General features: G+C 46.0%; 1 protein-coding gene across 1 annotated transcript in view; it reads right to left on the bottom strand.

Annotated features, from left to right (window-relative positions):
- Window positions 1-5,425: 5,425 nt before the first annotated feature.
- LOC134908946 (aminopeptidase NAALADL1-like) overlaps window positions 5,426-17,622 on the bottom strand; it is a 117,885-nt gene continuing 105,688 nt past the window's right edge. Inside the window, exons 16-19 of the mRNA XM_063915217.1 lie at window positions 17,343-17,513; window positions 15,943-16,030; window positions 7,794-7,886; window positions 5,426-6,227 (exon numbers count right to left, since the gene is read on the bottom strand). Coding sequence (XP_063771287.1) covers window positions 6,041-6,227; window positions 7,794-7,886; window positions 15,943-16,030; window positions 17,343-17,513 — 539 coding nt within the window. The 3' untranslated portion in view covers window positions 5,426-6,040. The remainder of the gene's footprint in view (window positions 6,228-7,793; window positions 7,887-15,942; window positions 16,031-17,342; window positions 17,514-17,622) is intronic.

A 17,622-nucleotide genomic window follows, 5' to 3' on the forward strand; every position in this document is an offset into this window, starting at 1 on the left:
AGGAGTAAGAACTATACGCGTGGCTCCGGATTGGCCAAGAAGGACGTGGCACCCGGAACTTCAAGAAATGCTCACAGAGGACTCATGGCCTCTGCCGCTAAGAAGGGACTTGCTTCAGCTAGTACCAGGTCTGTTCCAAGACTTACCGCGGCTGCGTTTGACGGCATGGCGGTGGAACGCCAGATCCTAAGGGAAAAAGGCATTCCGGAAGAGGTCATTCCTACCCTGGTCAAAGCCAGGAAGGAGGTGACCGCAAAACATTATCACCATATGTGGCGAAATTATGTTGCGTGGTGTGAGGCCAGGAAGGCCCCACGAAGAAATTTCAACTCGGTCGATTCCTGCATTTCCTGCAAACAGGAGTGTCTATGGGCCTCAAATTGGGGTCCATTAAGGTTCAAATTTCGGCCCTGTCAATTTTCTTCCAGAAAGAATTGGCTTCAGTTCCTGAAGTCCAGAAGTTTGTCAAGGGAGTATTGCATATACAACCCCCTTTTTGTGCCTCCAGTGGCACTGTGGGATCTCAACGTAGTTCTGGGATTCCTCAAATCACATTTTAAACCGCTCAAATCTGTGGATTTGAAATATCTCACATGAAAAGTGACCATGCTGTTGGCCCTGGCCTCGGCCAGGCGAGTGTCAGAATTGGCACAAAAGCCATATCTGATTGTCCATTCGGACAGGGCAGAGCTGCGGACTCGTCCCCAGTTTCTTCCTAAGGTGGTGTCAGCGTTTCACCTGAACCAGCTTATTGTGGTACCTGCGGCTACTAGGGACTTGGAGGACTCCAAGTTGCTAGATGTTGTCAGGGCCCTGAAAATATAGGTTTCCAGGACGGCTGGAGTCAGGAAAACTGACTTGCTGTTATCCTGTATGCACCCAACAAACTGGGTGCTCTTGCTTCTAAGCAGACGATTGCTCGTTGGATTTGTAGCACATTTCAACTTGCACATTCTGTGGCAGGCCTGCCACAGCCTAAATCTGTCAAGGCCCATTCCACAAGGAAGGTGGGCTCATCCTGGGCGGCTGCCCGAGGGGTCTCGGCATTACAACTCTGCCGAGCAGCTACGTGGTCGGGGGAGAACACGTTTGTAAAATTCTACAAATTTGATACCCTGGCTAAAGAGGACCTGGAGTTCTCTCATTCGGTGCTGCAGAGTCATCCGCACTCTCCCGCCCGTTTGGGAGCTTTGGTATAATCCCCATGGTCCTGACGGAGTCCCCAGCATCCACTAGGACGTCAGAGAAAATAAGATTTTACTTACCGATAAATCTATTTCTCGTAGTCCGTAGTGGATGCTGGGCGCCCATCCCAAGTGCGGATTGTCTGCAATACTTGTACATAGTTATTGTTACAAAAATCGGGTTATTATTGTTGTGAGCCATCTTTTCAGAGGCTCCGCTGTTATCATGCTGTTAACTGGGTTCAGATCACAGGTTGTACAGTGTGATTGGTGTGGCTGGTATGAGTCTTACCCGGGATTCAAAATCCTTCCTTATTGTGTACGCTCGTCCGGGCACAGTATCCTAACTGAGGCTTGGAGGAGGGTCATAGGGGGAGGAGCCAGTGCACACCACCTGATCCTAAAGCTTTTACTTTTGTGCCCTGTCTCCTGCGGAGCCGCTATTCCCCATGGTCCTGACGGAGTCCCCAGCATCCACTACGGACTACGAGAAATAGATTTATCGGTAAGTAAAATCTTATTTTTTGCATCATCATTTTCAGCTAGCGATCAACTCGGAATGACCCCCTTTGTTAGCAGTTGGGCAAAACCATGTGCACTGCAGGGGGGACAGATATAACATGTGTTAGGTTTGGGCAGTTTTGTCTGCAGATGGATTTTCGATTTTATAACAGACAGGCCGCAGGCATTCAGGACTAATAATAAAATTACTAGTGAGGTAATGATTAGCACTGGTGTCCCACAGGGATGTGTGTTGAGTCCGTTACTCTATTCTTTGTTTACCTACGATTGCGTCTCAAAGTCAGATTTGGTGCATATAATCAAATTTGCAGACGATATTGCCATCGTGGGTCTCATTAGTGGAAATGACGACTCACAATTTATATCTGAAGTAGGTAGGTTAGAGGAGTGGAATCAAGAAAATCATCTGATTCTTAATGTCAAAAAGACTAAGGAGATGATTATTGATTTGAGAATTAAAAATAGGCATATTTATTGTCCCTTAGTTTTAGATAAGCAAGAGGTGGAGATTGTAACATCTTTTAGATTTTTAGGCATGACTCTATCTAATGACTTGTCATGGAATTTTCATGTTAATGCCGTTATAAAGAAAGCTCAACAGCATTTATATTTTCTTAGGAAGATGCGATCAGCAGGTATAAAAGAGGCAATTTTAATTAATTTTTACTCATGTATTATTGAGAGTGTTCTTACTTACGGTATTTTAGCCTGGTTTGGAAATTGTAGTATTATAGAGCGTACTGTAAGTCGTTGGAAAAAATTGTGAAAACTGTTGGCAAGATAATTGGTTTCCAACTGCCTAGTATTCAGTCTGTTTATGAGAAGAGGCTCCTTGCGAAGGCTGGGAGTATACTGGGTGATGCCACTCATCCTAATTATGGGATGTTTATACCCCTTTTCCACTAGCTTTTTAAAACACGGGTAAATGCGCGGGGGCGCGCATTTACCCGTGTTTTTCCCTAGTGGAAAAGGGTCCCCCGGCAAATTCCCGGATCAAGTGATCCGGGAATCCTACCTGAGTAGCTAGCTGTTCAACCCGGCTAGCTGTCTAGTGTGAACGGGAGCCGTGTCGAGGTGACACGGCTCCCGTTCACAGTGTATGGGAGGACGGCGCTGGGAGATTCTGTGATCTCCCAAGCAGCCCCTGCCGCGTCACTAGCCGCGTCACCAACCCGGCAATTGCCGGGTTGGTGAGCGCTGTCTGTAGGGGGCTGAAGCACGGGTCGCAGCAGTGTCAGGCGACACGGCTGCGACCCGAGCTACTGTAGTGGAAAAGGGGTATTATTCTGCTTCCTTCAAACTTACACTATAGATCGATATTGTGTAAGACCAGCCGGCTGAAAGATAGCTTTTTTCCTAGGGCTATAACAATGCTTAATGGTTGTAAATGTAGATAGGATTGTTGTATCTGTCTATGTGTTACTATGTCTCTATGGCTCTTTTAAAGTATCTTACGGTATTGTTCTTTCTGGTATATATATTTTGTGGTGTTTGTTTTTTGCTTACATGAAAATTTAATTGATTGTTTAATTGATTGTTCATGGGTATATGCGAATATTTAACGACAATAAAACCAAATTCCAATTCCAGAGAGAGTTAGATTTGGGTGGGTTATATTGTTTCTGTGCAGGGTAAATACTGGCTGCTTTATTTTTACACTGCAATTTAGATTTCAGTTTGAACACACACCACCCAAATTTAACTCTCTCTGCACATGTTATTTCTGCCCCCCCCCCCCCCCCCCCCTGCAGTGCACAAGGTTTTTCCCAACTGCCAACAAAGTTGCTGCTACGCTCAACTCTGAATTAGGCCCTATGTCCGTTTTCAAAAATCATGAGACACATGGGCCCTCATTCCGAGTTGTTCGCTCGCAAGCTGCTTTTAGCAGCATTGCACACGCTAAGCCGCCGCCTACTGGGAGTGAATCTTAGCTTAGCAAAATTGCGAACGAAAGATTCGCAATATTGCGAAAAGACATCTCTGTGCAGTTTCTGAGTAGCTCCAGACTTACTCGGCATCTGCGATCAGTTCAGTGCTTGTCGTTCCTGGTTTGACGTCACAAACACACCCAGCGTTCGCCCATACACTCATCCGTTTCTCCAGCCACTCCCGCGTTTTTCCCAGAAACGGTAGCGTTTTTTCACACACACCCATAAAACGGCCAGTTTCCGCCCAGAAACACCCACTTCCTGTCAATCACACTCCGATCTCCAGTACGAAGAAAAAACCTTGTAGTGCCGTGAGTAAAATACCAATCTTCATAGCAAAATTACTTGGCGCAGTCGCAGTGCGAACATTGCGCATGCGCAGTTAGCGGAAAATCGCTGCGATGCGAAGAAAATTACTGAGCGAACAACTCGGAATGACCACCATGATCCCTACATTTCCTTCTTCCTACCGGATTCCCTTGCGTTTTTCCATTACCTTTTTTGCTTTTCTATTATGGTAAAACTGACCGACATTTACTGTATGTTACTGGTTCATGGTGCAGGGCAGCCAGAGTTACCAATCATGCAAAATACAGTCCAATGGTTCCCAAACTGTGTGCCTTGGCACTGTGGGGTGCCGCAAGGCTCTTGCAGGGGTGCCTCGGGTTGGTGGTTCAGGACCAAATCAAATTATTTATGGTCAAAGTGATAGGCAAAGAAGTGTTAGTGGCTGCCAATCATAACACATGTGGACAATCAGAAGCACAGCTGTGCACCACCACATAACTGACCCTCAGGATGACAAGTAGGCACCATTTACTTTATTGATATATATTGAAAAAAAATATTAAATTAACGGTAAGCCTAGGGTGCCGTGAAAAAAATCTGATACGCTAGGGCTCTGTGATTAAAGTTTGGGAACCACTGGTCTGACCTAAAGAGAGAAGAAGTGGACACAATGTTGAAGAAGGAGGTGAAGAAGTAAGACAAAGGGTAGAGAGGGCTAGATTTGTTAAATGTAATATCTGCCACCATAACCAAATTATACGTCTACCATTACTTCATTTGTGCATTTTATTGTAGGAAATACTGTATACCACTATATATTCTGTTGGTGCCGTAGTTATACACTTTATTTCATTCAGTTGACATTATTATTTTAAACAGCAGATTTTAGCATTTAATATACAAGTTTCCTTTCTAGATAAACATACGCCGATGTCTGGAGCGGGGGGCATAGGGGATCACTAAAAAAATGTCAACCAGTACTAGATTGCCAGGTGGGGTCGGTCGCACTGCAGCAGGCGGGCGCATGGTGTGGGTTCCCCTGTTATAATGTGAATTAGCCCTAGTATGGTGCTGGGTATTTATTTAGCGGAGGAGAATACCGATTTGTTATTATTAATATTTATTTTAGTCTTATTTTAAAACAATAAAGACACCTGCTGTTGTAGGACTCTGTGCAGGGAACAATCTTATTTCCTACAGCCGCACATCAGAATCTATATATTCTACCGCTCTTTAGAACATACAGCAAACCCATGAGAGTGCATACACCCTACGGCCGGGAATGAACTGTTTGGCATCAGTTTCCAGGAAATGTTGTCAATGTATCTCTCTTGTGGCAAAGCAATATAGGGGTCTATTCATGAAGTAGTGAAAGAGTGGAGAAGTGAGCCAGTGGAGAAGTTGCCCATGGCAACCAATCAGCATTGAAGTAACATTTATAATTTGCATACTGTACAATTGTACGGAGCAGCTGATTGGTTGCCATGGCCAACTTCTCCACTGGCTCACTTCTCTACACTTTTCACTACTTCATGAATAGATCCCTTAGACACTATATACAGTATATATAAAAAACAATTTCTAATAGTAACATCTATAAACCAGGGTGCCACGTGTTGGGTAAACAGTGCATACAGTAGTTTTGGTTCCAGGTCCGTATGTGAACCCCGGTGATTGCCATGCAGCTTTACCGGGCAGGATGAATGAAATATTGTACTGTATATTATGGGTAATATTGTATAAATAGGTATTAGGGACATGTAACTTTGGGAGACAATGAATGACACCGATCTTATATGATAGATGAAGACTTACTACTGTGAGCTCAGCTAAAGTAACAGATGGCTGTAGAATCTGCAGAATCCCTACTGCAAGAAGAGGGTGGACCCCCAGGTCTACATCCACCAAGACAGCCACCTCCAGCTAACGTTCCCAGGCCCTTCACACTGCCAGTGTCATTGTTGTATTATCTATGCTAACGTCATTAATTAGGCATAATGAATAACAGGCAGCTGGTTTGTTTCTTCAGTACCGGCCACCCAGAGTGGATTCCCAAGAGGAAAACTCGTCTGTGTCCTCTGCAGGTCTCTGCTGAATAGTGTCTGAGTTATTTCCAGTCTATATATCGGCGACAGTCTCCAAGGTTGAGGCAGCGTTCTCCACAGCCTGGATGGTGATTGTCAGCTGCTGATGGACAAGATCCCAGTGATTTTGGAGGTTGGTTTCCAGAGCTGTCTGGTAGGCATCTGCAAGACCGGGAAAGGTTGCCACGGAACTGGAAACTCGGGTGGCATAGAGAACGTGACTATGGATACACACATAAAAAAAAGTGACCATGTATGTTGACATACAGTATATCAGTATATTTGTTGAGGAAACACAATGTGATGGTTTTAAGCAATGTACCAGCTATTGCCCTAAAGGAAGCAGCTTTCCATAAAGACAACCGCTACTCCTTAGCAACACCTCCACCAGTTTCCTCCTTTCTCCTACCACAGAGCCTTCAGAGGTGCAAAATGTTCTCGCTCCCTCTTTCTCTTGTTCTCTCTCTCTTCCACTCTTGTTCTCTGTCTCTCTCTCTCTCTCCATCTGGTTCTCTCTCCCCCTCTCTCTCTCTCTCTCTCTCTCTCTCATTCTCTCTTTTATTCTCGTTCTCTCTCTACATCTTGTTCTCTCTCTCATTCACTCTGCCGCTGTTTGTTCTCTCTCCATCTCATTCCCCCCCCCCCCTCTCTCTCTTATTCTCTCTTGATCTCTCTCCCTCTCGTTCTCTCTTTCTCCCACTTTCTGGTTTTCTATCTCTCTCCATCTCATTCTCGCTCCCTCTCTCTTTTGTTGTCTCTCTCTCTTTCACTCTTTTGTTCTCTGCCTCTCTCTCTCTCCATCTGGTTCTCTCCTCCCCTCTCATTCTCTCTCTCTTTCTCTCTCTCTTATTCTCTCTTGTTCTCTCTCTGCATCTTGTTCTCTCTCTCATTCACTCTGCCGCTGTTTGTTCTCTCTCCCTCTCATTCTCTCTCTCCCCCTCTCTCTCTTATTCTCTCTTGATCTCTCTCCCTCTCGTTCTCTCATTCTCCCACTTTCTGGTTTTCTATCTCTCTCTCTACATCTCATTCTCTCTCCCTCTGTCTCATTCCCCATCTTGTTCTCTCCCTCTCCTTTGCTCTCTCTCTCATTCTCTATCTCTCACTTACCTTCTATCTTCCTCTTTCATTCTCTTTCCCTCTCACTTCATTTCTCTCATTTGTTCTCACTACCTCTCATGCTATCTCCTCCCCCCCATCATTCTCTCTCTCTCTCCCCCTCTTTCTAGTTGTTTCTCTCCCTTTCTTTTTCTCTCTCCCCCTCTCTCTACCCTTCTCATTCTCTTCCTTTCCCTCTCTCTAACTAATTTTCATTCTCTCTCTCTCTCTCTCTCTCTCTCTCTCTCTCTCTTTCCCTCTCTCTCTTTCTCTCAAACCTCTTTCTCTTTTAAATCTCTCAAAAATCTCTGGTCTCATATCTCTCTCTTTTGATAAGAAGTCCTGGTGAATTGTAACAGGGGCTGCATCACTGACCCAGCCATCCTATCTACAGTACATGAGTAACTAGGCCAGTTGGTGCCGGCAGTGTTGGCAGCACTCTTCTCTCTCAGCACCGCTGGTTGTACTACACTCTAGTAACGGCAGGAATCTGGGTGGAAGGTGCTTGGTGTGCCCAGTTACTATGATTCTCTTAAGGTCAAATGTGGAACTGGTCAGTTTTTTTAATCAAACTATAAAAAGAGTCAGTGAAGAAAACAGAAGGATATGCATGTAGGCCAATGTGAAACAAAGTATAATGCAATTATTAAGAATTTGTGTACATTTGTTTTGAACCCCATAGCAATATGTACCTGAAATACAACCGGCCTGGGAAAGCCAAGTGATTGATGAAAGCTCGGTCCAGCAGCATTAGTTGGTCATTTATCATTCGGATCTCGAGTGGCCTAGAAATATAGATAGACGATATTTATACATTAATGGGACTCTGCATCATGTGTCCTTCACAGCACTAGAAACCAAAGGATAATATCTTTATTGATAATAAATTATGGGCCAAGTAGTGATATGCTTCTAATATAACCCTACAGTATATGGTGTCACAAATCGGCGTGGACTTCCCTGCAGAGGGGTCACTTACCGTACATGTCAACGAGGGACACCAAATTACAAGCCTGGTTAATCTACAGTCTCCTCTCATCAGCCTGAATTCCAACTGCATCAACTCTGGGGCGAGATCTCAGCAGCCGATACAGACTTCAACCTGACTCCGTATTCACAAGTACAAGATTCTTGACATATGGTAACTACCGATCCAGATCCGCTGGTTATAGCACAGATAGGGGCAAATAGTGTACTTGCCAGAGGCGCTGTAAGAGACGGGAGCCAGTGAGCAGTGCACCCAACCTTCTGCCTCTGCCCCATACCTGTTGCCCACGGCGTCATCTTTCCAGTGATGTCTTAGGAAAGGTGGCATGTGGGTAGAAGATAGCTATATCCTATGCCAACCCCTAATATAGACACACCATAGTAACATAGAAATATAGTTGATGAGGTTGAAAAAAGACAAAATGTCCATCGAGCTCAACCTGTATTATAAAATTTTACTTCATTTAAATGCTGTATCCTTGGATATTTCTATCAGTTAGGAATTTATCTAATCCATTTTTAAACTTATTGACTGAGTCCACCATTACTACCTTCTCTGACAGAGAATTACTGCTCTTACTGTGAAGAACCCTTTCCTCCATTGTGTATGAAATTTTTTTCTCTTCTAACCTCAGGGGGTGTCCACGTGTCCTGCATAGCATTTTTTTTTTTTATAAACAGATTGTCTTATAAATCCTTGTATTGTCCCTTTATGTATTTATAAATATTAATAATGTCCCCTGTCAGTCGCCTCTTTTCCAGTGTAAACATATCTAACCTTGTAAGTCTTTCCTCATAATTCAGTGCTTCTAACCCCTTAACCAGCTATAGCCCTGGAACACTGCAACCCTGGGAACATCAGCTTCAGTGTGTCCCTCCCAGGGCCTATCGCTGGCTATTGGGTCATGCCATTTACCCCCACATGACAATTTGCTCATGGAAACACAGGGTACTCTATAATAAATGTGAATAAACTAAGCATTTGTCAGGGAATACATACGATTTACCGGCGGGCGGGATGCCGGCTGTCCATATCCCGACAGTGGCATCCCGCCCGCCAGAATGCCAGCAGTGGGGCGAGCACCAAGAGTCCTCTTGAGGACTCGGTGGCTCGCTGCACTTGCCACAGGATCTATTCCCACTCTATGGGTGTCGTGGATACCCGCGAGTGGGAATAGTCCTGATTTTCTTGGATTCTGGCTGGCGACATTGCCGGCTGGAAGGAAAGGTCTCCCCTAGGCCCAGAGCTGCAGGAAAGGTCTCCCCCAGGCCCGTTACTACTCACTTCTTACCCTAGTGTGTGCTGCAATTGCGTCTCATCCACCATATGTTAGGGTCTCCTGCCCTGTGCTGCCACGTCGTCATGGCAACCGGGAGACAAGTGCTAGTGGAGTAACCTGAGCGCAGCTGATACTCCGGTTCGGGTCTTTTGCTGTGCAGTGGTTATAGGCTCTGTGCACGGCAGGGGATCCGGTGCTGGTTTTTGTGCTCACAGTCTGTGAGGTCTGAGTGGGGCGTGGACAGCACCTGCTTTATAAGGCCTCTTTTCAGGGTAAGCAGATGCTGCTGAATCTCTGTTGGTTAGTCAGTTCATGAAAGTTAGCCAGTACTGTGTAGCTTTGTATTTGTTTGTTGCTTACTGCAAATAGGCCTGGGGATTTGGTATTACACTCTGCCAATCCAGACCTAGCAGTAAGACTGGAGTCAGTCGTTTAGCTTGCTGGGGTTCTGTTATTACTCTGTGAACTTAGCAAGTTTGCGGCTGTATTCTAACACTTGCCTGTCTAATCCTGTCTCACTGTGCTAGGTGTCAGGGGTCAGTTTAGTGGCAGTAAGCTTAAACCTGTGCACTGCAAGTGAGAATCAGGATTGTGGAGGCTCTCCTTGTGTCTATCATTCCATCTCTGACCAAGGAGTTTACTGCCACACCCGTTGGTAACCCTTTAGGGTTTTGCTGTTGCCCTTAGCAACAGCATTTCGGGTTCTCTACGTATTAAAACACAACATCTTGCTTTTTACATCTGAGCAGTTCTAATACAAGGGAGATACCCAGTTCCTTAGCCTCTGGGCTTCTCTGTTCACTGTGTGTGTATTTTGTTACCCTATCACCTTCTGTGTACGTTATGTCATATTCCCCAGTTTGTCTGTGAGTCCATTTGTTTTGCATAACAGTTCAAACACCAGTACTTTCCTGCAGGCACTGGTGTGCATAACATATTCAGCAGCCTAATACTCCTGTTGAAATTTTGTGGGAATATGGAGCATACCCCTCAAAATACGTTGCAACAGGTGGTCGATCAGGTGCAGGTCCTGACTCGACAATTTAATGATTTGTCCATTAAAATGCACACCTCCCAGGCTGCTGGCGGAGCTCCCGCAGCAGCAGCACCTGCAGGGGTTAAGGAGCCGAAAGTAAATCTCCCGGATCGTTTTTCTGGAGATCGCTCGCAGTTCTTTTGTTTCAAGGAGAGCTGCAAGCTATACTTCCGGCTTAGGCCTCAGTCTTCTGGGTCGGAGATTCAGCGGGTGGGCATAGTGATTTCCTTGCTACAAGGAGACCCACAGGTCTGGGCATATGGGTTGCAGCCTGACTGTCCGTCGCTTAAAAGTGTTGATGCTTTTTTTACGGCACTGGGCATGTTGTATGATGACCCTGACAAGACGGCCTCAGCCGAGGCTCAGATTTCGATCCTTAAGCAAGGGCGAAGGCCAGTTGAGGTTTACTGTACGGAGTTTCGGAGGTTGGCCCATGATACCCAGTGGAATGACCCAGCCCTGAGACACCAGTACCGAAGAGGTCTTTCTAACCAGATAAAGGACCAACTGGTACAATATCCCTTGCCTGATAGCTTGGATCAGCTCATGCAGTTATCCATCCGGGTGGATAGACGGCTGAGAGAGCGTAGGCTTGAAAGGGAGACTGAGATTTCCTTCCTTCCCAAGGGAACCTCAGACTCTGAGGAATTTTCTGAGGAGCCTATGCAGATTGGGGCTACCCGCCTCTCCTCGCGTGAGAAGACGCGGAGGAGACAGCAGGGGTTGTGTTTGTACTGTGGGAATAAAGGTCATGTGGTAGTATCATGCCCAGAAAAGCCGGAAAACTTCAGGGCCTGAGGGTGATGGGAAATATCCTGTCAGGCCAGAAGTCAGAATTTCCCAAGAAGACTTTTATCATTCCGGTGACCTTGAAGATCCTCGGTCAAACTGTCAAGACTGAGGCCTTTGTGGACAGTGGGGCCGACGGGGTTTTTATGGACCGCCAATTCGCCCTAAAACACTCTATTCCCTTAGTACCCTTGGCATCGGAAATTGAGATTTGTGGGTTAAACGGGGAACCATTATCCCAAGGTAAAATTACCTCTTGCACTAGCCAGATTTCTTTGTTTATTGGAGCCACACACTCTGAAAAATTGTCCTTTTATGTGACTGTCTGTACTTTTGCCCCATTGGTGTTGGGGTTACCCTGGTTAAGGGCCCACAATCCTCAATTTGACTGGGTCTCTGGGGAGATTCTTAGTTGGGGTACTGATTGTTTCAGGAGTTGCTTGAGCCTTCCAGTCAGGCTCTCGCAGCTAAGTTTGCCAGGATTGCCAGGGTGTTATGCAGATTTTGCGGACGTGTTCTCCAAAAAAGTTGCAGAGGTACTACCTCCCCATCGCCCCTATGACTGTGCCATTGATTTGTTGCCAAATGCTAAGCTTCCCAAGAGCAGGTTGTACTCCCTGTCACGTCCTGAGACTCAGGCTATGGCAGAGTACATTCAGGAGAACTTGGCTAAGGGATTTATCAGACCTTCACAGTCTCCAGTTGGGTCGGGGTTCTTCTTCGTGGGTAAAAAGGACGGTTCGTTGCGACCCTGCATCGACTTCAGGGAATTGAACCGTATCACGATTAAAAACTCATACCCACTGCCTCTCATTTCGGTCTTGTTTGACCAGCTTCGTACTGCCACCATTTTTTCTAAGATTGACCTACGCGGTGCGTACAATCTAATCCGAATAAGAGAGGGGGATGAATGGAAGACTGCCTTTAATACCCACTCAGGGCATTATGAATATTTGGTGATGCCTTTTGGGCTCTGTAATGCCCCGGCAGTCTTCCAGGATTTCATGAATGATGTGCTCAGGGAATATTTGGATAGATTCTTAGTTGTATACTTAGATGACATCCTAATCTTCTCCCATTCCCTGGAGGAACATCGGAAGCATGTACGCTTAGTCCTCCAGAAACTCAGAGACCACCGGCTTGGGGCGAAGCTGGAGAAGTGCGAATTTGAAGTTCAGCAAATCGCATTTCTAGGATATATTATCTCCCCAGAAGGTTTCCAAATGGAGGGTTCCAAGGTACAGGCAGTCCTGGATTGGGTGCAGCCCACTAGTTTGAAGGCGCTTCAGCGTTTCCTGGGCTTTGCGAATTTTTATAGACGATTTATCGCTGGATTTTCGTCTATAGTGGCGCCCTTGGTGGCACTCACTAAGAAAGGGGCGGATGTTGCTCACTGGTCTTGTGAAGCTAAAGCGGCTTTTGCCCGTCTCAAAAGGGCATTTGTTTCGGCCAAGGTGCTGCGACACCCAGATCCAGAGCGTCCTTTTGTGGTGGAGGTGGATGCCTCTGAGATGGGTATTGGGGCAGTGCTTTCTCAGATGGGAGTGTCTGATAATCGCCTTCATCCCTGTGCTTACTTTTCCCGTAAATTTTCGCCTGCCGAGATGAATTATGACGTGGGTAACCGGGAATTGTTGGCTATTAAGGATGCACTCGAGGAGTGGAGACACTGGCTTGAGGGGGCTAAGTTTGTGGTCTCAATTCTCACTGACCATAAGAATCTGGCATATTTAGAGTCAGCGAAGCGTCTCAATGCCAGGCAGGCACGATGGGCTTTGTTTTTTGCTCGCTTTAATTTTTTGATAACATATCGCCCTGGGTCAAAAAACATCAAGGCTGATGCGCTCTCGCGGAGTTTTGCTCCAATCCAGGAGACCACCGAGGAGCCGTTGCCCATTGTTTCCCCATCATGTATTAAAGTGGGTATTACCCAGGACCTCTTATCATTAGTCCTTAGAGCACAGGAGCAGGCTCCTCCAGACCTTCCGGTAGGTCTTTTGTTTGTGCCTCCTAGGTTAAGACAGCGAGTGTTCCTGGAATTCCATGCCAAGAAGTCGGCAGGTCACCCGGGTATTGCCAGAACTCGGGAGTTGCTATCTAGGGCGGTGTGGTGGCCCTCGGTGGCTAAGGATGTGGATCAGTGGGTTCGGGCATGTGACATCTGTGCCCGAAATAAGACTCCTAGAGGGGTTCCTGTTGGCCCATTACATCCACTCTCTATCCCATCTAAGCCATGGACCCACATTTCAATGGATTTTGTGGTGGACTTGCCCAAATCCTCGGGGATGACAGCCATCTGGGTTGTCGTTGACAGGTTTTCGAAGATGGCGCACTTCGTTCCACTGGTTGGGCTGCCATCAGCCAGACGCCTGTCTGAATTATTTATGCTGCATGTTGTGCGTCTCCACGGGTTGCCACTTGATGTGGTCTCTGACCGCGGATCCCAGTTTGTGGCCAAATTCTGGAGGGCATTTTGTTCCGATCTCCAGATTTCTGTCAGCTTGTCGTCAGGCTACCATCCGCAGTCTAATGGGCAGACTGAAAGGGTGAACCAGTCCTTGGAGCAGTTCCTCAGGTGTTATGTCTCCAAGTGTCAGACTGACTGGGTTGCTCATCTGTCCATGGCGGAGTTTGCCTATAACAACGCGGCTCACTCTGCTACAGGGATCTCTCCCTTCCTTTGTGTGTATGGGCATCATCCTAAGGCCAATTCTTTTGACCCCCTGGACTCCACGCCTGGTGGTTCCTCTGTGGTTTCGGTCCTTAGAGGTATTTGGCGGAAAGTGAAGAAAGCCCTTGTGTCTGTGTCATTAGTGACCAAAAGGGTTTTTGATAAGCGGAAAAGACCCTGCAGCTTCAAATTAGGAGACTTCGTCTGGTTGTCTACCAAGAATTTGAAGTTGAGACAGCCATCTCATAAGTTAGGGCCCCGGTTCATCGGCCCTTATAAGATCACCAGGGTTATCAATCCGGTGGCATTTCAGTTAGATCTGCCCCGTTCTTTGGGTATCAATAAAACATTTCATTGTTCCCTTTTAAAATGGGCGATTAGTAATCCTTCTTCCAGTGGAAGACCTTCCCCTCTTCTGATACGTGGCCAGAGGGAGTTTGTTGTTGAAAGGATTCTTGACTCCAAGGTGGTTCGGGGTCGGCTGTCATTTTTGGTGCACTGGAAGGGGTATGGCCCGGAGGAGCGGTCGTGGGTGCGCAGTTGTGATCTTCATGCCCCCAGACTGATACGCTCTTTCTTCTCGCAGTTCCCCGATAAACCCGGTGGTAGGGGTTCTTTGACCCCTCGTCAGAGGGGGGGTACTGTTAGGGTCTCCTGCCCTGTGCTGCCACGTCGTCATGGCAACCGGGAGACAAGTGCTAGTGGAGTAACCTGAGCGCAGCTGATACTCCGGTTCGGGTCTTTTGCTGTGCAGTGGTTATAGGCTCTATAGGCAGGGGATCCGGTGCTGGTTTTTGTGCTCACAGTCTGTGAGGTCTGAGTGGGGCGTGGACAGCACCTGCTTTATAAGGCCTCTTTTCAGGGTAAGCAGATGCTGCTGAATCTCTGTTGGTTAGTCAGTTCATGAAAGTTAGCCAGTACTGTGTAGCTTTGTATTTGTTTGTTGCTTACTGCAAATAGGCCTGGGGATTTGGTATTACACTCTGCCAATCCAGACCTAGCAGTAAGACTGGAGTCAGTCGTTTAGCTTGCTGGGGTTCTGTTATTACTCTGTGAACTTAGCAAGTTTGCGGCTGTATTCTAACACTTGCCTGTCTAATCCTGTCTCACTGTGCTAGGTGTCAGGGGTCAGTTTAGTGGCAGTAAGCTTAAACCTGTGCACTGCAAGTGAGAATCAGGATTGTGGAGGCTCTCCTTGTGTCTATCATTCCATCTCTGACCAAGGAGTTTACTGCCACACCCGTTGGTAACCCTTTAGGGTTTTGCTGTTGCCCTTAGCAACAGCATTTCGGGTTCTCTACGTATTAAAACACAACATCTTGCTTTTTACATCTGAGCAGTTCTAATACAAGGGAGATACCCAGTTCCTTAGCCTCTGGGCTTCTCTGTTCACTGTGTGTGTATTTTGTTACCCTATCACCTTCTGTGTACGTTATGTCATATTCCCCAGTTTGTCTGTGAGTCCATTTGTTTTGCATAACAGTTCAAACACCAGTACTTTCCTGCAGGCACTGGTGTGCATAACACCATATCACTAGTCCTGACACTTACTCCAGCACTACAATCTGCTGCCCCTCATTATGGATCATTTTTCTCTACCTATCGCTAGATGGATTCTCTCTCTATACCATTAACCAACACTACTGACTCACAGCACAAAGCTGAGCCGCTCCTGACCTCAGGAACTCTATCCTTCTATACCTGCATTAAATCCATCCTTGTCTAAGTTCAAATGCCAAGCTTAAGCACTGTCAGGGCCATCAAGACTGGGAATGTGCCGGGGTACTGGAGGGGACAAGAATAAATTTGGGAGGCGTGGCCACACCCTCACTTCCCCTACCCCCCAAAAAATATCAAAAGTCTATGCGCTGCACCACAAAGCATTGCCACAGTTTCTAAATGTAACTTTTCATTAGCGGGGGAACAGATCCACATTTATTATGTAAAACTATAGCAGATATAAGTACATAAGGGAACCTTCCAACTGCTACTTCCCCAGACCCTACTGAAGTACAGGTAGACTTTAGCTTGTTTTAAATTGTAATTATTCTAGAACTTGCAATATATTGAAAACTCACCTCTTATCTGTACCCTGAAGATGTTTAATTTTCTCTTCCAAAGACTCAGCGGCTGCGTTGTATCTGGTAATAGCTGCCCTTAATGGTTCTAGAACGCAGAGATATCTGTTTAATACTACTGCAAGGAAAACACTCTATATACATGCAAACAGCTCTTCTGGCATCTTCCTGGCCTTATACTGTATGTCATATGGGGAGCAGCCTATTCTCAGTAATACAGTATAATGAATACCGGTGGTTGAGTTATTGGGTTAGAGGAAGAGCGATTACTGTAACTTGTGTAGAATCCGCTGCAGTGGTCTTCTTATCTCTAATTAAAACTATTGGGCGTGTTATCAAAAAATATCTTACATTTCAGATAATATACAATATGACAAAGAGACTAGGGGGTCAATTTACTAACATACTAGCAAAATCTCACACAGGACACTGCTAGAACTTTATTTCCTGTACTCATTATCTTCAACATTCCAACATATAGCAATAGCCTCCATACTGACCTTCCCCTAACCAGACTCTCACCCTTACTATCTAATCTGAATGCAGCGGCTAGGCTGATTATCCTTGCAAGACATTCTTCCGCTCTGTCAGTCCTTACATTGGCTGCCTGTATCCAATACAAATACTTCTAATAAATAACAGACACAGCCATAAACAAGACTACTGCATCATACATCTCTTATCTTGCTTCAGCATATCTCCCAACTCTCCCCCCCTTCACTCTGTGGAAGATCTGCACCTCTCACCCACACGCATAACATGCTCACATTCCCGACTTCTTCCAGGCTGCACGTGCTCTGTGGAATGCCCTCCCACGCACAAGACTGTCCTCTAGTCTCCAAACCTTCAAATGTTCCCTGCAAACTTGCCTCGTTAGAATCTGATACCGGTGGAATGTATCGACCGTTAAAATAATTGCTCTCACTTCTAATTGTGGGGGTGGGGTGGGGGGGGGGGTTGGGAATGTATTAAACCTTGCAGAGAGAATATTAGGTCTATGTACTACTACTTAGCCTTGGTGAGAGATAAAGTGGAAGGAGATAAAAGTACCAGGCAATCAGCTCCAGTCAATTTTCAAACCCAGCCTGTAACATTGCAGTTCGGAGCTGCAGAGGGTTTCAGTTTTTGATGTTGAGAACCTTATATGGTAGCAGGTGTATTATAAAGGTAGGGATGAGTGAAAGGATTGGTCATTGTACAAGTATCAGCAAACTGCAGCATACGTATGGTGCATTGGGCATATACAAAACCAGAAACATCCATCTATCATGTACCTCTGACCTCTGCTGACATTAGTATACTATTATTACACTATAAAAGAAGAGTAAAACTGCAATTTGCTGACAAATCCAGACCAGGGAAAAGATTGTCCCCTTTATGGCAGCACTTTCACCACGTACCTAGGGAGATGTTATACTTGTTAAGATTGGTCTGGAAGGTCAGTGCCTGATTATAGTAGTTCTCCAATGTGTCTACGTAGTCTCTCACTCCTAAAGGCAGGATAAGACTGTCCGCTAGTCTCAGGAGGACATTGCCAGCTGTGCGCGCCACCGTCTGGTGGCTGGTGAAACCTGCAAGGAGCACACACACATAGGTTGGCATTATCGCCGATTGACAGGTTAGTAAATAAAATGGTATTAAACACTACAACACTATAGTGATTACAGCTAGATTCACTTC

This window comes from Pseudophryne corroboree, chromosome 4, assembly GCF_028390025.1.
Source record: "Pseudophryne corroboree isolate aPseCor3 chromosome 4, aPseCor3.hap2, whole genome shotgun sequence".
Lineage (NCBI taxonomy): Eukaryota > Metazoa > Chordata > Amphibia > Anura > Myobatrachidae > Pseudophryne > Pseudophryne corroboree.